This window comes from Tamandua tetradactyla, chromosome 8, assembly GCF_023851605.1.
Source record: "Tamandua tetradactyla isolate mTamTet1 chromosome 8, mTamTet1.pri, whole genome shotgun sequence".
Classification (NCBI taxonomy): Eukaryota; Metazoa; Chordata; class Mammalia; order Pilosa; family Myrmecophagidae; genus Tamandua; species Tamandua tetradactyla.
In genome coordinates, this window is record NC_135334.1 from 98406248 (window position 1) to 98427058 (window position 20811).

At 36.2% G+C, this 20811-nt stretch overlaps 1 protein-coding gene across 5 annotated transcripts in view; it reads left to right on the top strand.

Annotated features, from left to right (window-relative positions):
* GAS2 (growth arrest specific 2) overlaps positions 1–20811 on the top strand; it is a 170848-nt gene that overhangs the window by 58982 nt on the left and 91055 nt on the right. For all 5 annotated transcript variants that reach the window (XM_077114238.1, XM_077114236.1, XM_077114237.1 and 2 more), the window contains one exon: positions 16446–16587. In XM_077114238.1, the coding sequence (XP_076970353.1) occupies positions 16446–16587 (142 nt within the window). The remainder of the gene's footprint in view (positions 1–16445; positions 16588–20811) is intronic.

Here is a 20811-nt window from a genome sequence, read left to right on the forward strand (position 1 = left end):
AAGAGAGTCAAAAGATATAAAACTCAGCATAAACAGATTTTTGGTAAGTAAAACAAAGTGTAATAGGAGGATTAAAGCAGAAAAGATTCATCTTTGCCTCTCTATTTTATAAATGTGTATGTATGTATGTATGCATATATATATGTTTCTCTCTCTGTCCATGTATATGAAATTATAAATGAGGAGCCAAAATGTATGTGATCTATGGTATCATGTTTGCTGTATTAAACATCAGTTAAACATTGAAAGGAAGAATCTTTCTCCTTAAAGTTGACGAATGCCATGAGATATGCTAATTAAGCAAACATTTACTAAATGCTTACTCAATGCCATTTGTGACTAAAAAAAAGTAAGCTTTTTATGTGAATTAAATCATCAAATAATTTAAAATTTAAGTCAGATCATGACACATCTCAGCTCAAAATTCTTCAATGGCAGCTTGACTTGTTGGGAGTAAAAGGCAAAATCTTCACACCAGCCTACAAGGCCCTTTGTGCTCTGTTTCCTGGCTACCCATCCTATGTCATTTCCCAGGATTTTCCATCACCTTCCTTTGCTTGAGCCGTCCTGGTCTCCTTGCTTCCTTTGCACTCGCCACCAGACCTTTGTACTTGCTCTACTATCTTTTGAGATTCCTCGCTCCTCAGCTATGCTTATGGTTTGCTTTTCACTCTCTTCAGGACTCTGCTTCAATGTCGCCTTTGGCTGAGGCCCTGCATGAGTGCCCTATATAAAGTATCTTTCAACAATGCTCTCCTAGATTTTTTAACTGATAAACATTGTAATGCTAACTGTGCATAAGATGCAGAAAAATAAAAAGAGAAGTAAAGAATTATGGTCTCCTCTCAAAAACCTTACAGTGTTTGAATATTTGGGAATTTATTGGCTCATGGTTTCAGAAACTATAAATTCAAAATCAAGCCATTAGCAAGGTTTGCTCTCTTCCTGAAAACTGCAGCATTCTGGTGCTGGCTGCCAGCAGTCCTTGGGGTGCCTTGGTTTTTATCTCTGTCTTTGGTCTCATGACAAAGTCCTCTCTTTTCTTACTTCTGTGACTTCTAGGTCCTCATTATAAAGTCTCTAGTAATTTGGATTAAGGCCCACCCTAGTTGATCTGGCCACATGTTAACTAAAAATAACATCATCAAAAGGTCCTATTTTCAATGGGTTCACATCTATAGGGACATGGATTAAAATTAAGAGCTTTTGTTTGTTGTGCATAATTCAACTTACTCCATTCAGTAAATAAAATATGAACATAAAAGTATAGATATCAATGACAAGTGTTAAATAAGTGATATACACCAGTGGTTCTCAAACTCTCTATCATTAGTTACATTGATGACATTCAAGTAATTATTCAAGAAATATTTATTGAGCATATAAAATATGCAGGACAAGGTACTGGATGTTGGCACAGTTCTTGCCTTTGTGTATTTTTAGGGGCATTGATATTAAACTAATAATTAGGCAAACGTTGAATTATAGCTGTATTACAAGCTATGAGAAAGTCTAAGCACATGTGCGGCTTTAAGAGAAGGACCAAACCCAGTCCTGTAGAAAGGACATTTTACATTATTATGAAGCAGGAATAGAAGTTAGTCCTGCAGAGAGGGAATAAAGAGGGTTCCGAATAGAGTAATTGCACATGTGCAAGTCCTCAGATGTGAGGTTGCACCATGACTTTGAGGAAATAAAGGTGAATGAATGTATCTGGATACTAGTATGCAATAGGATGAGTGTCACCATGAGACCAGGTGTAGGTTTGTTGGTTATTGACATTGATCCTAAGAATAACATAAAGCCATTGAAATGTTTTAAACAGGGGTATGACTTAGTCTTTTAAAAAGATTATTTAAGCACTGTGGGAATGGATTGGACGGGTAAGATGAGAGTAGTAACTGGGATCTCTGTTAAGAAGCTCTTTCCCAGGTCAGTTGGGAGATGATGTGCATTTAGTTCGGAGTGGTGGCAGGGTAACAGGAAAGAAGCAAATGGTTTTGATGCCCAGTGAGTCTTGGCAGTCTTGGCAGGACTTGATGGATTGGATAGAGAGGGTTAGGAAGATTGATCATAGAAATTGATGGACAGTGATGCTTTATTTTGAAATTGGAAAGGTCAGGGAACAATAGGATTGGGAAAGGATCCTGGATTCCTATGCACATTTGCAGTATATTTCCATGGGTGCCCAACGGTTGAGCCCTGTGGGTTCCCTGTCACCCACTCTCTTCCTTCCTGCTCAAGAAAGCATGTAAGTAAATGAGTGAGAGAGTGCTTTCTAGATGACCTTGAATGTTCTTAGTTAGCATAATCTTTAAATGATATATACATTGTAAACTGCTAAACTCAGTACTTTTTTTTAGTACAGTAGGTACCATAGGCATTCAGGAAACAGGCCAATCTGTCAGAGTGCTTGGGGGAATTTGAATGGAAGCAGAGGAATTTGCTTCATCTGGATCTGGTACAAACAGATTGGGCAGAGAGAGAGGAAAGGCAAATACTTTCTAAATTAGGAGTGACTGTTTCAACGAAATATTGAATTTGGAAAAAGCAAGTGTATTTTAGGGATCATGACTAGCCTTCCATGGTTGATGTGAAGAGTATATGGGTAAAGCTTCTGGCATGTGGACGGGTGATGTTGAAGAGCCTCATAGCTGCAAGACCATGAAGCTTGTTTTGAACCTTGTTTTGTAGGCAATGATAATTAGTGGAAAGCTGGATGTAGGATTCCCCAATGTGGATTTGACCCTATTATAAAGAAGTGAGGGGTACTTTTTATTTTTGAGTAGTCAATCCTACATCTGAGAGTTGACATTCATGGGCAAAGAAGTATAGGAAGGGCAAAGTGAGTGGTTTCGTGAGGGCCATGTGATTGGAGGTGGCATCAGATCAGGCGGGACAGGAATAAAATCTGTGTGGTTGTGGGAGAGAGTGTGGGATGTGGTGCTAGGTAAAACCAAAAGGAGTGGGAGCCAGGAGCCAGGCTAAGTACCTGCCATGGAGGCCATATTATGAAAAGTTTTGTCTTTTATCTTAAAAACACTGGGAAGATTCCAAAGCTTATGAAGCAGGGGAAACACAATCACATATGCCTTTTGAAAAGCTCACTCTGATTAGAGGCAGATGCACATTGGGGTAAAGAAAAAAATTTGAGGATGTATAAAAATGGCTTAGATTTAAGGCACTGTACATATGTAAGACATTTGTTTTAAATTTTTATTTTTTTTCCTTTGGCCAATACAAGTGCATGGGTTGTTATTTTAGTGGCTAAAATGTAATTACAGATGTGATTATGTAATTATTATGCAGCCCGCATCAGGGCGTTCTTTTGTAAATGGTAGCAAAAATAGACATGGTATTCAAGAAAAAGTATCATTAATTGAAGATCAACAGTGGTGTACAATTTATATTAGGCACTTTCTAAAACATCTGATTTGATCCTCAAAACATCTTACAAATGATGAACCTGAAGTTAAAAAAGGTTAGATAGATTAAAATACTGTTCTTGGTCACAAAGTCTCATGGCTAGTGAGTTGCAGCCTCAAGGCTTAACTTTTTCATCTTTCGATTACTCAGAGTTTAACTCCTGCCCTGCTCAAGGCATAGTGAACATCTAGGGAAGTAGCATCTGCCAATTGATGGGCACTCACAATGTGTCCCCAAATATTCTGCAGTGTAGTGGAATTAAAAAAAAAAATAGAAGGATATAGTCTTCACTCAAAAAGTATTTAGGAATCTGTTAGCTACTGAAATAAATTGGATTTACTGGAATTTATCAGTTAAACAATTTTCAGACTTTGAAAGTGCTTCTATTTGATGAATATTTTACAGATAAATACCAAAAAGTAATTTTGACTAAAATATTAGAATCAGTGACTCTGTAAACTCAAAATATGCCTCCAGTAATTAAAAATCATTGTATCTTAACAGTCCACAATATTTGTTAGAAATGAAAAATTTAGGATTCATTTAAAAAGAATATCTTGCCTATTTTCATAATTCCTTGATTGTACGAGGGACTCAGAAAATTGGCACACATTCACAAAAGCACTTTTGGCACTGTCATTAGTTTTTAGTTTTATTAGTTTTATTATGTCATTAGTTTTATTGAGCATCATTAGGACCTGAGGGACTGTCACATCTGGTATCCAACACTCCGTTGTCTCCCTGCGGAATCTCTCATAGTCATAAAATCAGTCCATCTAAACCTGACTCTTCCAGTACTGCTACTCTAACTGTGCTTTAGTGGTTTCCCAAGATGGAAGTGGCAGGGAGAAAAATCACATGGTTTTACTCACCTTTAATTATCTCAAAATTCTTTTTTTTCCCCTTTAATCCATCCTTTGACAACAATGATATAATTATTTTTTCCCAAAGCACTCATATAATTGGGTTACTTCTTAGTTTATAGTGTTAAAATCTTTTTGTGATGCTCAACAATGAGCCCTGATATCTTAAGCCAACAACCACATCTGCCTAGAGATCAAAGTATTAAAAAGCAGGATTTTCACATTGACATACGTGGATTTCCATATTCTTTTGAAAAATCTAGCGATATTCGGCAACAGTGAGTTAAAACTCAATTAATATGGCCACCCCTTACGGATATGGCATGAGCTCTTCAGTTTTCCACAATTGCTGGCATTCCCTATAGTTCCTGGGGCTAGCCCATTTCACTGGCCTCAGATTACTCTGCCCAGCCTGCTGTCTGCTAGGGCTTTCAGTTTATCACTCCTGGTTGTGTCACAGTATTAGTAGTCCTTGGTTGGCATAAAAGAGCCATTGTGATCCTGACCCAGCCATTACCCAAAAAAACATATTTTAAACTTAATCCATTCCTATGAGTATAGACCCATTGTAAATAGGATCTTTTGATGAGGTTACTCCAACTATCAGGTGTGACTCAACTGAATCAGGCCTTAACATAGAAGGCTGCAGAGAGAGCAGCCACAGGAAGCAGCCAGAAGCTGGAAGTCAAAAGAACCTGGAAGAGAAAGAAGAAGATACTGCTTTAGTATATAGCTATGTGATGGAAAACTAAGGGACTGCAAAGATTGCCAGCCAGCCAGAAGTTAATAATCCTGGAGGAAGCAAGCCTTCTATCTCTGAAACCATGAGCCAGTCAATTTCTTCTGTTAAGCTAACCCAATGTATAGTATTTGCTTTAGCAGCTAGGAAACTAAACACAGGTCAACCTTCCTAGTTTCATCTTCTCCTATATGTGCATTCTGAACTATTCTTTAAAACCCACACTTACTCAAGCTCTCCCAAATGGTGTTTATCTTTATGGAGTACATTGCCTGTCTTGTCAGGCTGGTGAGAGCACCTAATGATCCTTCAAACCTATAAATGGCTGCTCTTTTGAATGACCTTCCTCAACCAATGCCCAAAAAAGTGCTCCCCATAATTTACACTCACTCCTTAAAGTTCCCAAAGCGCTGTATTTAAACCACTACTTAAACCTTTGCTGTACATTCTTCCATGTAGAATTATGATTTTTAAGTCTGTTTTCGACAGCACAGGAGCTCTCTAGAAAGGAACCTTCACTTATTTTTTTTTTTTTTGTCTTTCTGTCCCCGCTGCCTAGTATTATAACTGGTACAGAGTTGTGGTTCAATTATAAGCTGATTGGATTGAATCAGTTTCAATTCTATTTAAAATTCTTAAATTACACCACCAATTAACTGAATTTTAAAGTGTAGGACTAGACTTTTGGAGTTTTTAAGGAACAAATCTCTGCCTATTCATATGTAAGCAATTAGTTGGGAAGATAGAAGCTTTTCATAGTAGCCTAGCATTTCGATAATGGTTCCCATGTGGGTGTATATATAAAATAGGTATAGTGCATATAAAGATGGAAGAAATGTGCTTGTGGTTGAAATTCCTAAATTTTCACCTTTGTGAAGCATTTCTTGCTCCTTAAACAATTATCAATGAAATCGAACTTTTTGGTTGTGTATCTCAAGTTTTCATGTCTGAAGTTTGAGGATTGTGTATATGAAAGAAAACGCTGAACATATTTTCTAGCTTTTTTAAATTTAACTGATTATCCTCATGATTTTACAGAAAGAACCCTGCTGGGAGAAATATTTCTTCCTATTTCCTTCTTATTTTATATTCTTATGATATTACAGAGTGAAGATCACACCAAAATTTCACTTACACACGGGGGCTGCTTTAAATTCAGTGTCAGGGAGTTCAGGTGCTGCTGTATTAAATTGTAGCTTTCCCTGAGGCCTGAGGTTCTATGTTGCAGATTTCAGAGGAAAGGATTATAGCACCAAAAGAGGTTTCCCTCCCCCCTATTTTTAATTTCTATAGTTTTGATCTTGGAGAATATATTTCTTCCTCTCTAAAGCCCCTTGGTAGTTATATTTAGATACCTTGATATTATGAATGTTCAAAGAAACAATTTTATGGAAAAAGGTTGTTTTTTTTTCTTTCAATAGAATACATAGTGAAACTAAAAGCAGCAAGGGGATACAAGTGGAAACATTCATTCCACCATGGGAAGAGTAACTTTATTATCTGTGTATTTGAACAGTACTTTCAATACACCCTTTAGAAAAAGAAAAGATATTAGTTCTTGACAATTGCCATGCCTTCTTTTATATCTCTTCTGTTTTTTTCTTCACAGCATACAAGGAATTAAGATGCCATTCCCTCAGTCCTTTTCTTTTTTCCTCACTTGAATAGGTGAAATAGAATTCACAGTTCTTTTATTGTTAGGCTATGTGGCGGGGGTGGGGGAGTGGGGGGTGGGGGGTGGGTGGGACAAAAGGGAAGGTAATCAAATGCTGGCATACTTCCAATTCAAGGCATTGGTAAGATCTTTTGGGTTAGTTTAAATTGTATGGGTGTTTAGGACTGAGTGATTTGCTTTGAACTGTGTAGGAGCTCGAGCAGTTTCTTCATCTGGAAAATGGAGATACTATTACCTAGTTCATTCATAGTATCATATTTTGAAGACTTTGGTACGCCAATGCTTAGTCAGGTAAGTCATAGACTTAGAATTAGCCACTACTGTCCTTTTAGGGCTGTAGTACCTGTGATACTATAACCGAGATACAGCATTGACCTCTATATCATATGATTAAAATATTTGTAACTGATCAACATAGTTTCAGGTCTTAATTATTTCATCTTGGGGAGTCACTGGATTTGAGAGGAGTGGGAAGGCATGGGGGAACTGTTGGTGGTCAGTAGGGAAACTAATCAAGTGGTCAAATACTCTAACCCCAAATAATGTCTTTACTTTCCCTGTTAATGTATAATCTAATACGATAGTCACCATCCATATGTGGCTATTTAAATTTAAATTGCTTAAATGGAAATAAAATAAATTAGTTCCTCAGCCAAACTCATGACACTGCATGTGCTCATTAGCCACATGTGACTTATGACTATGATATCTGATGTCACAGATATAGAATTATGATTGCAGAAAATTCTGTTGGAAAACTACTCTAGAAACTGAGGTTCATGTTTGAGAAAAAAAAAAAGGAAGAAATAAATTGCTTGCCAGTCTTTTTTTAAAAAAAAAAAACATTTTTATTGTGAAATCCAACATATATATAGAAAGAAAAAGCAATAATTTTCAAAGTACACTTCAGCAAGTAGTAACAGAACAGATTTCAGAATTTGTTATGCATTACCATTCCACTATTTCAGGATTTTTTCCTTCTGGCTACACCAAAACACTGGAGGCTAGAAGAAATATCAATATAGTGATTCAGCAGTCACACTCATTTGTTAAATCCTATTTTCTCTGTTATAACTCTTCCTTTTCCTTTGATCCTTCTCCCAATCTGTAGAGATCTTTAGGCCATGCCCGTTCTGGCTTTTTCATGTTGAGAAGAGGTGCTGACACTAAAGAATAGGGAAATGTAATTAATTGATAAACTTGGAGATGCTGGTACCTCTGGATTTCAGGATTTATCTGGCTTAGATACCCTCTGGAAATTATCTTTCACAAAAGCAAATTTAGTGCATGAAGCTTTTTATAGAGTCTCAGTTTGAGACCTAGTTGTTCTTAAAAGTTAACAGGAATGATGTTGGTTGGGGTGTAGCAAACCAGGCCTTGCCAGTCTTTAGCTGAATTTTTGTATTCTTAAAGAAAAGAATAAAATTTTTGCTAGAAAACAAGGGAGAAGGAAATGATAGGTAATTCACTATGCTTTTACTTCATTGATGATAATGATAACTTTTATTGAACAGTTACTCTTTCACTTGAATTATATTATTTAATTCAAATTTAGACACACATAACCAGTGAGGTACACATTGTTTTCTATATGCATTATGTAGGAGACAGAGGCATTATGAACTTGCTTTTGCCCAAGGTATCATAGCTAGCCAATGATGTAGATTAGTTTGAACCCAGGTGATTGGACTCCAGAGCACTAGGGGGTGATTAACCTGAGCGGTAGAGGTGTGAATGAAAAGTTTTAAGAAGAAATTTTAATTATTTTTATTGTACCTTACCTTGGCTATTTCCTGGAGGGAATGGGGAAGATAATTTTGGATTTCATAACCATTCTACTGTATGCTAATTAACCAATCTACAACTATTTTAAGGACCACAAGTTAATCTTACTGAGAGATAAAAGAGAAATAAAGCAGATTCTTGATATTAAAAGACACAGTATATATTCTGTTGACTACTTGCAAATGATCTATTCTAATAAAGAAAACCTTGGTTGGTCAACCGCAGAGGTTGACTCAGGGGAAGCAACCACTGAATCTTCAGAATTTCCTGTGATAGAAGTGTCTTTTCTTCTTCGTGATGGTTCCAGACCCACACCTGAAAATCACAGGGTGGGCCAGCTACACCTGCAGCTTTTGGGAGGGGGTTGGCTACACCAGAAAGACCGATGATTCAATCAGGGGATTGGGTTTTTGAGCCACTTTATATCAGCCCACCTCTCTGACCTCTGAGAGGAGAGGGAGGGTTGCAGGTTGAGTTCAGTCATGGGGACATTGATTTGGTCAGTCATGCCTATGTAATGAGATCACATGGAAACTTGGGACCCTTGGAGTCCAGATGAGCTTCCATGATTGAGAAAATATGCCACTGTGCTGAAAGAGTGTTATGGTTTGACTTCATGTCAGACGGGACGTGGAAGCTTACATTTGAGACCCTCCCAGACCTTGTTTTATGTGTCTCTTCTTTAGACTTCTTATTTGTGTTGCTTTGTTGCTGCATTGGGTTCCTAGGTTCCTGGCCATGCTGTGAGAAAGATTTCAAGGGCACAGTACAAATTGAGTAAGCAGGCAGAAAATGTATTACGTACACATGCAGAAGGGCATGTGGGCACTCTAGCAAAGAAAGATTTGAGAGATGAGAGACCGCAGCACTGTGAGACAATCTTAGATTTTTGTTCCTTTGGTAATTTTTATGAACTCTTTTACCACCCTCCTCTTTTTTCCTCCTCTGTTGATGCTTGATCATAGATGACTCACTCAGGAAGGTTCAGTTGGCCCCAGGTGCTATTTATTGCTGTTTTTCTCAGAGATATCATTTTCCTTGGGACCTGACAATGTGCTCCACCCTCTCTGAAGCCTGAGTTGGCAGTACTTTTCTGCCCATGCTCTACTTCCAGGACATATTTACCCCCTGCACGTGCATGAGTGGATCTGCTCTTCTGGCCAGAGATTTCCTGGCTCCAGACCTTAGCTTCCATAGTTCTGCCTCTGAAGTAGTTTTTCTTTCAATTTGTCCCTTTTCTGTCCCTTTTAGTCCAGCCTGGCAGCAATTTCAATTACACAGATCCTGCAACACTCCTGTTGGTTTTCCATGCAGTATACAGGAATCACAACCTTCAGAAAATAGGACTTCACACAGATCCTTTCTGGACAACTCCATCTCCAATCCTAACTTGTGCTGAAATGGCTGACTGGTTCCAAGTTTGGTTAAATTCTTACATGTGGCACTATTCTCTGGTGACTCATTTTCCAAAAGCTCAGAATTTTTCAAACTATCAGTTTCTGGTTTCTTTGTACCCAGGAGTTCAGTTCTTAGCTTATCCCTTTCCTGTCCCATTTTATTATAAGCTGCAAGGAGAAGCCAGGCTGCATTTTCCACATTTAGTTTGGAAATTTCCTCAACTAGATATCTTAGTTCATTGCTTTAAAATTCTGCCTTCCTTCTAACACCAGGACTCAGTTTTGCCAGATTCTCTGCCACTTTAAAACAAGGGTTGCCTTCCTTCCAGTTTGTGATGATACATTCATCGTTTCTGTCTAAGACCTCATCAGAAGTATCTTTAGAGTCCATATTTCTACCAGCAGTCTCTTCAAAGCAACCTGGGCTTTTTCTCTCAAGTTCCCACAATTCCTCCAGAACCTTCCCTTTGTCCATTTACAAAACTATTCCACATATTTTGGTAATTGTAAATTGTAGCACCCTACTTCTTTGGCACCAAAATCTGTTTTGTTTACTAAAGCTGCCAGAATGCAATATAACAGAAATGGATTGGCTTTTACAAAGGGGATTTATTAAGTTACAAGTTAAAATTCTAAAGCCATGAAAATGTCCAAATTAAAGCATCAACAAGATGATACTTTCACTCAAGGCAGGCTGGTTGCATCTGAGGTTTCTCTGTTGGTTTCAGAATGCCTCTTTTGGCTACTGTGTGTCCTTCTTTGGCATCTTCTGGGGCAATATGTCTCCAAGCATCTTCTTTCTGTGTTGGCTTTCCAGACATCTGACACATCTGTCATCTGTGCTTTCTCTAATATGTATCCCTTTGAAAGGACTCTATAAGCAGATTAAGACCCACCTTGAATAGGCAGGGTAACATCTCCATGGAAACAATATAATAAAAAATGTCTAAACCAACAGTAAGTCTGTGCCCACAAGACTGGATTAGAAGAACATGACTTTTATGGAGTACATAACAGTTTCAAACCAGTACTATTCTTAGAATATGACCTTTGCTCACTAGCCAGCCATGACCCTATTTCTTACCATACCTCATTTTTGCTATGAGAAAGCTATAATCCTTCTTATTGTAGTACTTTCTTAAGTGTAATGCTTTCAGTGAGTTCCGTGAGTCATTCTAGCCAATTATTGGTCAGAAGTTGAACTTGCTGGTGGTTCCTGAAGGGGAGTCTTGTAGAGAATTGTCTTTAACCTATGGCATCTAGCCTAACTCTAGGCAGAGTTAGAATTGAATTTAATTGAGTTACTGCAGTCTTTGGAGTTGTTGATTGAACTTTGACAGCCTACAAGATCCCAATAGTTTATTGGTAGGAATTTCTCATACTACTAACACTATGGAGGCTGGTATATAGAAGAAGACTCTTTTTGAGTGAGCCAAAATGTCCACTTCATCTTGTCTTAGCTTGACTCTTCTCTACTCCTCATTCTATATCCTGTAGCTTTCTGTAAAAAAAAAAAAGATCCTGAAAATGTCACTTAAAATATTCAGTTATGCTTCTCTGCATTTATGGGAAGCATTTTTTTATGTATAGTAATGTAAATTCAGTGAATTTTGAAGGACCTTGAAACATATACCTAGGGAATATCAAAACACAATATTTTGGCTGGCTTTCAAGTTGACTATTATCTGTGTTGAGGGGTCAGTCTAACCATTCATTCATTCATCAATCATTTTTTGAATATTTATTATAAACCAATGTTGTATTAGGTCTGGAAATAATTAAACAATTGAAGACAGTAATTTAAGTGCTGTAGGAGTTTTTTGGAGTGGTGAACAGTAGAGGTAATATTGGCTATGGAAGCATATCAGGGTTGCTATATGTGTGGAGGTTCTTGTTTGAATCTGAAAGAGCCCCTACAATTAGGTTTCTCAGTTCCCAGCTTTGATGACAGGAACACTGTGCTAATCTTTGTCATACCCCCACCCCCCATAATTAAGTTCCTAGTCCTCAGCAAGGTTAATAACACTATCTCTCTTCCAGTTGTACTGACCTTTCTAACAAAGGGAGGATCAGTCCATCTGAACAGCTTCTAGACCTTGATCAAAAGCTCTGTGACCAGATGAACTCACTGCCTTCCCCACTAGGTGGAACATGACTCCCAGGGGTGTAAATCTCCCTGGCAATGTGGAATAGGACTCCTGGAATGAGTGAGGACCCAGCATCATGTGATTGAGAGAGCCTTATTGACCAACAGGGGAAAAGAGAAATGAGTCAAAATAAAGTATCAGTGGCTGAAAGATTTTAAGCAGAGTTGTGAGGTTATCCTGGAGGTTATTCTTTGCATTATATAGGTATCCCTTTTTATTTTATGGTGTATTGGAGTGGTTGGAGAGAAGTACCTGAAATTCTTGAGCTGTGTTCCAGTAGCTTTGATTCTTGAAGACAATTGTATAACGACATAGCTGACCAAATACTTACCCCTGTGCTTCTTGGTTACATTTTAACAAACCCGAATAAGAAACTAGATTGCCCTCCCTAAACTTTTGATTGTACCTGCAAACTTTTAATTGCATTCCCTAATTTTTTCCATGTCCCAAAGAATCCATAAATGTCATCTCCCTGATTTTCTTTTTTCCTCACCAATTCTCTTTGATCCAAATAATGTGTATAAACCTAGTTCTTGTAGTCCTTTAGCAGGTCTTAGACCATGAGATTCCTGTCTCCACCAGCTATTAAATAAAAATTTCCTTTGAACAAAACTGATGTGGTGAGTCATTTTTGCTGTGTCAGGCAAGGACCCAAAGATCGGCAACATCCCCTTTACACTTTCAGCTTTTATATCTGAGGTACTTTTCTCCATATTTGTGGTAAATTTTTCAGTATTCAAGTACATACTTCCATAATTACTCAAGGTACTCATTCTTCAGGATTTCCTCAAAAAGGTAAAAGTCTATTTTATTCAATACATCAGTTGGTTTTTGTTTTACTTATTTTTATTTATTATTTAAATAAAGGTGAAAGGGCTGACATTCATTCCATGGTTTTCATGAGAAGCGAAAGAAGTTTTAAAACCTTTTTTAAAATTATAGAACTAGAAGAGATCTAATTGCTAAGGTTTTTCAGAACTTTAAAAATATTTTGTGTAAAAACATGTCAAAAATATTAAGTTCCAAAGGTATTTGAACCTGATATTATTGAATCCTCTGTTCTTTAACTTAAGTGAAATCTAAAATTCTTCAAGATTCTTATTTTTAATGACACAGCAATATGGGGAGACCGTTGGCCCTTGGATATCTGGCTGGTGTGCAGCTAGGAAGAGTGTTGGATGCCATAAGCTAAGCACTGCTGCTCCCAGCCAATGGACCCACATTCCTATTGCTAGTTATTTGGGATGGACTTCGTAGGTGCTGGTGTGTGAGGGTCCATGAATCATTTGGATTGATGAGGGTGACTTTATTTTTAGTTCTACCAAGAAAATGTTTCATCTGGACAAAGATTGGTAGCTTCCACTCACACTATTTTCAGTTTCCCCATCTTTGGCTGACATGGAAGCACTGAATGGAGCCACTCTAGAATAGAAGAAAAATCCCCTAAATGCCAGGTGGTTAATCAGACCAGTATTTCTGCTGAATTCTTCTGCGTTGAAAATGCCCATCTTCTGTATACCAAGAGCCAGCTTTCACAAAATAACTTCTTGTCTTCCATTATTATTGCATTGAATTTTAAATAAGTGCTTAGACTCTAATGTATGACATATCGGTAGATGACTGTGTAAGGAATATAAGCTTGTAGAAAAAAAAAGAAGCTAGTTTCATGTATGTGTTCAGTGCTTGTAAAGTTAGAGTTTTGAGGGCTTGTCACTTGTGAATATTCTTCCAATATGTTCTCTTTGGTGAATCAGTGTCAAATCAATATCTCAGTTCTCCATGGCAGAGTCGATATTAGATTCTTTTTTTGGGGGTGGGGTGGGGTGCATGGTCCAGGAATCGAACCCGGGTCTCCCTCAGGGAAGGCGGGCATTTACTGGATTCTTTTTTGCCATATCAATGAGGCACCTCATGTTCTTTAGTTATGTGAAATATTTTTAGCTCTTGTATGCAAGTATTCATTGGTTTGAAATGAATTTTCAAGTTGTTTTTTGTTGTTGTTGCTATACTGGGATATAGACAATAGATCCTAAAATGACACCGTGTTTGAATGTATTTATGTTCTTTTTTTAAGATAATTTTTGCCTTATTAGCCTCATTTTAAAAAGATTTAAAGTCACCTCATGGAGATTTTTTTAGACTATCCCACTTTTAAAAAGTATTTATCCTGACATAATTAACTATTTTAATTTTTTCTAATTAGAAAATACTGGAAAAATTGTAAAAGTTACTCAAAATCCTACTACTTATTTTGGAATTACATAAAATAGGAACTAAATGATTCTCTATGCACCAGTTAATTCCTTTCCTCCAAGATTATAGCCATATGCCCTTCTTGAATTTTTCCCAAATTTACATTATACAAATATATAAATATACTATTCACATATACCATATAGCACATGTTATGTAATATATACATACTATTTGCCTATAACCATACCTACCTATAGTGTGGGTATACACACCACGTATATGTGTACCCCCACACTCCCATACCATAAAATAGAATTCTGTTATTCATATCTGTTTACAAATTATTGTTTCTATTTAATGCATATACTGAAAATCTTCCCTTTTTTTTGTATGCTGTATGGGGGGGTCACATATCATTATTTTTCCATGTGAGTATCCTGTTACTGTAGCACCATTTGTTGAATTTTTGTTTATTTGTTTTGCTTGTTTGCTGTTTGGGAAGTGCATGCTTGGGGAATCAAACCCAGGGCTCCTGCATGGCAGGTGAGATTTCTACCACTGATCTACCCTTGCATCCTGCCTCTTCCCATTCTTTTTAACTGATTTTATAGAGTTCTATTGTACTTGTATATTATATATTATTCTACCACCCTTCCTTTGATATTTTCTTTTGTCTGTTTTTTTTTCCTATTCGGTATTGCAGGAAATAAACATATATAACTAAGCACTGATGCTATTATATTTGATATATTCTTAGAAGTAGAATTGCTTGACTTAAGTAAACATATGTGTATATGTTTACTTTTAATAAATGCTAGTTAGTTGGTTTCCATGAATATTTTATAAAGAAGACTTCCAGATTAGGCTACTTCTGACTGTTTTTGCAGTTCAAAGAAAGAGGGCATTTCTTTGAAACTTATGACTAATTTCTGGACTAAATTAGTTAAGGTAGTTGTTTTATAAAGGTAACCTTATATATGGTTTATATATCTATAGTACATAAAGTGTATATGTGTGTACGCACTTGTGTATTCATGCAAAGGCTTTGATTATATCTACCTTAAATCAATTTCAATTAGCAACAGAGCTGGATCTTTCAGACTGGACAGACATTTGAGTGATGTAATACCTACATTCATAAAAGCTTTGGACAAGAACTCTCATAATCATTGGCTGTTAGGAGAACTTCATCCTAACAGGCCTACTTCATTTTTTAGAACCATCTTTGAAAATGAGCTACATAATTGACAACATTTTAGCTTAATCTTCTGGTACACAGCGAAAAGAGGTAACAGCCCATCTATGGACTTAAATCACAAAATGCTTCTTCCACCTTGATCTTTTACTTATCTGATTCAGCCTTTCATGTAACAGTGAAGTCATTCTATGACTTCAGGGAATGCCATGGAAACTTGTTTTATTCTTTCTAAAGAACGAAAAAACAAACAAAACCTTTTAAAAACCCTTGGTAGGTTGCCAAGGGAGATTTGCTGACTAAAATTTTATGAAAGACTGCTAATTGGAAAGACTGTCCAGGTTTGCATTTTCTTAGTTCCCAGAAGAGAAATGATACAGAGTGGAAATTATATGTTTCAAAGGCAAATAGCAGAGTTCAGACCAGATTCATTTTTATAGTATAGTTATACCCTATGGTTTAAAATAAAATAGTCTGGAAGAAAGAAAGTAGACTGTTACTGTTAAAATATTTTTATCATCTCCTTTTTTAGGTATTGCTGCCTTCTTTTGACTTTGACTTTATAATACTTGTATAATTTTTATAGTATGTGTGTATGTATACACGTCAAAGCTAGATAATGTGTCCTGTATCCAAACACTGTATTTGTGTTTCCCTCACTTCCCTTTCACAAATGAGAAATCCGTGTATAAATACTTGGTGAGTGAGAAATAATGAAAGAATGTGCAGATGTAAGAGAAGGTCAAAAAACAATAGAAGAGAAAGAAAAGAGGCAATCTGAACCAGGATCATTGCATATTTACTACTATATAATGGAAGATAAATTTGTAGGCACAGATTTTCATAGTTTTATTAATGTAGTAAGTTTCATTAGCACTTCTTTGCCATTTCTACAAGTTCTTCACAAGCCTACTTAATGATACGCCATTCTCATGCATTTTGTTGAAAACAAATGTTTACCATATGTCACTGTGTTCACTTTGCCACATAGTCCACCAGAATGAAATTTCTTTGTTTTCCAGAGTTTTCCCTTGAAGAAGATTCCATGCAAAGCCAGTGCGCCCTCAGGCTCCTTTTTTGCCAGAGACAATACAGCAAATTTCTTATCCTGGTGCCGAGATTTAGGGGTGGATGAAACGTGTCTATTTGAATCAGAAGGTTTGGGTATGTATTTCCTTCAGTGCTTTAGCTAACAAAATATCTTTTGTCTTTCTTTTTCACTATAACTATCAAAACATTTCTTATGTGATGTCCACAGATGGTTAGCTTAAAAAATCAGAGTGTGTTATAAATTTGCAGTTTTTTGTAAACTTGACTTGTTGAAAACGGAAGAATGCATGCCATCTTATTGGTTGTCTTGTGTATAAAGAAAAGGAACAAAGTATCACAAAGCTTTCCGAGCTAAAATGAGGACCATGAATCAAAGTCGGGGAATAGTTGGAAAATGTAGGGCTAAATTTTAACATTAGGCTCTAACCTGGATTAGAAGGGTGACCTGACCTATCTATCCATCATCTACCTAACCATCTACTTTTCTTCTATAAATCTAATCATCCATCTATATTTTTAGGGAGCTAAAAATCAGGAAAACACACAAGATGCAGAGAGGATGAAATAAAACACATGCTTTAGCATTTAGCCCTACGCAGAAAATTGTGGAATTGTCATTTTGGTCAAATTTTGGCAAATCCACTTCCAGACTGTAGAGTGAGTTTTTGTATTTCTTTTGGAGAAAGCATACATTGGGCTGTTCCGTTTCACCATTTATTCAGTATCGTGGAATTCTATGTACAAATCTCCTTCACAGGCTCTGCTCCAGTAGAACTCTAAGTTTGAGAATATTTGAATTAAGGTCTCATTTCTGGTGAAATAGAACTAAGTGAAGAGAGGGGGCAGTCTAGGGAAAAGAAAGCTTTAGTTCTTTTGCCTGAGGCTTCAAAAATCAATTTATAAAATCACATAATACCAAATATTAACATCAAAGTAAGCCAACCAGATACAAATTACCTTCCATACAGTCAGAATAACCTTTGCTCCTAGACCCCAAGAAACAATATTCCTTTGATGGACCTAGGAAATTGATGGTAGCTGCTGAAATCTTACTCATTTTAGATGCATGAGGAAATTTGTATTTGTTCTAAGAAGAACTGATGTGATATCAAAGACAGCTACCAAATTTCTAAAAATTCTTTCAACATAGAATAACAGGAATTTAGACTAGGAGAATATTTTATACCTAAAAGAAAAAATAAAACAAAATAATTGCATAGTAGTAAACTGCCATCATTAGTGTGTTTCTTAAATGATGCTCATTATATAAATGGACTTTATTCTTAGCGTTGCCTCAAATGAAAGTAAAACAAATGTGGCAGGATGTGTGTATGTATGAGACCCTTTTTTTTTAGTCCAGTGGTAATTTTGCTACTACATTTTAACTTTCAGTTTTGTACAAAACTGTGTGAGTAGACAGTGATACCAAAGGAGTGTGGAGGAATTATTTGAGAAAAAAAAGTGAAAGATTTAATAAATACACATTGGTATATATAGTTATATGATAAAATATTAATCATCAGGCAGTATACTCAGCACCTGTAGATTTAAATTTGTGATTTAAAATGTTAGACTGCCACTGAATTTCCCAAAGCACCACCACATGGGAAAATGGCTTTATCGTTTAATTGTTTGGTTTATTGTTTAGTTTGTCCATTCTACAGGTATTCGTTAAAGAAGCATTTTTTTTTTCAGTGACAACTACAGGCCAAGTGCATTACCAAGAACTACAATGATAAATATGATCTTGCTTTCAATTTACTCATTGTTCAGGAGTCTTTTCAACATTTGAACCATTGCAATTTTCCAAGAAGAAAATTATCCGAGAAGAATTAATCTAATACCAAATTTTCTCAGAGTAAATATCACTGTATCGCAACGTTCTTATCTTGATGGCTCTTTCAAACTTCGTTTAGGAAACAAGTAATACATCTTAACCTAAAACAAAAAACCCCAAAGAAGCTTGTACAATGGCTGGTATATAAACACAGTCTGTAGCGTATATAATTATGTTAAGAAGAATTTTAAGATGGCCGAGTTCTTGATCCTGTTTTGAAAAAAAAATAAAAGCAGCATTTTAAAAAGAAAGCCCATGGTGACTAATATATAAAGACTATTGAGTATATTTTTTAAAAATTTGATTTTGATTATCCTCTAAATTATAACTCAGTTTATAAGTTGCAATTAAAATGTATTTGTACATCCAAGAAATGTTCATAAGGCAGAGTTTTCCAAGACATAAAAATTTAAAAGTCACTTTTAATCAACTCTTAATACCAAACTAAATCAAACAGGCACTCTGTTTTTCTGCTTAATGGAAAATAAATTTGAAATTCTGGCTACTTAGAATAGGACATGAGGTTGTCTATAATAGGCCCTGGGGAGATGAAAGAAAGGGGCCAATATTGTAGCATTGACTTTAGGATTATTCAGAGAAAGGAAACAGCTGTGCCCATAGATGTTAATGATAATCAAGAGAAGGGACAATGAGAAATTCCATTTCCGCAAGTGGAACCTTCTCTCCTTGGGTTTTTCTTATTATTCACTGCGGGTGAGGAAGTGACTGAGCCGCTGTGGATGGCCTTGGACTCTGTACTTGCAGAATTGACTTTCTTGCAACAATAACGCTGTGTACTCTGCTTGATGTCTTTTCACACTTCACTTTTGAAAGAGAATTTAGGACAAGGGTTTTTTCTTTTTTTTTTTTCCTACCTCAAGATTTCATTTCAGCAGTGCATAAGATGAAGGGCACCCTTTGTGTCCTAGTGTTTTGAACAGCACATAAAATGAAAAGATGTCCTGATGAAGGGGAAAAATCTGTTCGAATGAATGATAAAGTAGATCAGTGTACTGGGTGTGTATCAAGAGGCCTCTGTTTTTAGCTGGTGAAGGTCTTTGCCTGAATAAAACCTCCTTATCTTTGTGGCAACTGATATGGTACCCTGTGTTGCAGAATTGTTTTGTACTATTATTTATGAGGGAATCTTGATTCACAATCTGCTGAATCTGTTCTCTTTTCAAAACCACTAATGACAAGAAATGGCAATGGGTAGGGGACTGTACTAGGGATGAACTGAGAAGTATGGGCAGCAACTTATTCCTGATGCTTCTTGGGAGCTTCTTATCTTCTTGATTCTTGGCAGATAACTTCTTATGCGACATGATACCATCACATACAAAGTGTGGGACTGCAGTTTATCTCCTGTGGCATTCTTGAAAGATAATCTTTATCTGTGAAATGTTAGTTCTCAAATTATAAGGTCACCCATATGCTGAAAAGAAATTAAAATACAAGCATTTAAAAAATGAGTAAGTAGAAAAACGGACAAAGGTCAAACATAGGCAATTCATGAGACTTGTAAAAACCTGATAAAGATATAAAACACTGGAGAATTTAGAGAAAAGATAAATGCAAATAAAAACTATGAAATGACCTTGAATTCATATGCCAAAATAGCCAAGATTAAGAAATTGTGTATTTGGTGTTGGTGAGTATGTGGGAGTACAGCATCTTCTATACAATGCTGAAGAAGAATTGTATAGAATGCCTTTTTGGAGGGCAATTTGACATTCTGTATCAACGTCTTAGATGAATTCATATCCTTTGATTAAGTTGTTCTACTTCACAATCAATCGGAAGGCAACAAATAGGCACAAATATTAACTACCAAGCAGTCCACTGAAACGTTTTTAATAATAGTTTTAAAAATCGATAATATTTTGGGAGTAGCTTATGTAAATTATTGTCAGCCATAGGTGATAAACAAAAATAATATTCTTGGAAATGATTAAAGGAGATGGGAAAATTATAATGTACTATGAATATGTGGTCATGCATTTATATCTAGTATATAACAATAAAAATTCATACTCAGAATTTGAAAGTAAAATAAACAGCAATTGTGTTGAAAGTGATATCTGTTTTCTTGTTCAATTATCTATTTAACAGAGGGTAGGTATGTCATGTCATCTGAAAAGGGGACAACTAATTTTGTTTTTTATTTGCATGAGTTTACTTAGGAAATTGTTTATTGACATAAAATTTTACATATCTGTGTGCTGTGTTTTTCATGCTGTTGAGGGTAAGCTGACATATCAATGACTTTAGGATTACGTGCTGCTAGGGTAAAGGATGAAATGGATATTTTGCCTGCTCCATGGGGCATACCCTAACCTCAAGGGTCTAGAGGGGGTGACCACCCCCACCCCACCACTAATCCAACCAATTTTGATTATATGTAGCTGACATATAAGTCAGTCACTGGAGGAGATTTTGATTTTTGAAAAGAAATTATATCTGGTTTCCTTGTATTCCTTAAAAATGTTTCGGAGTGGCTT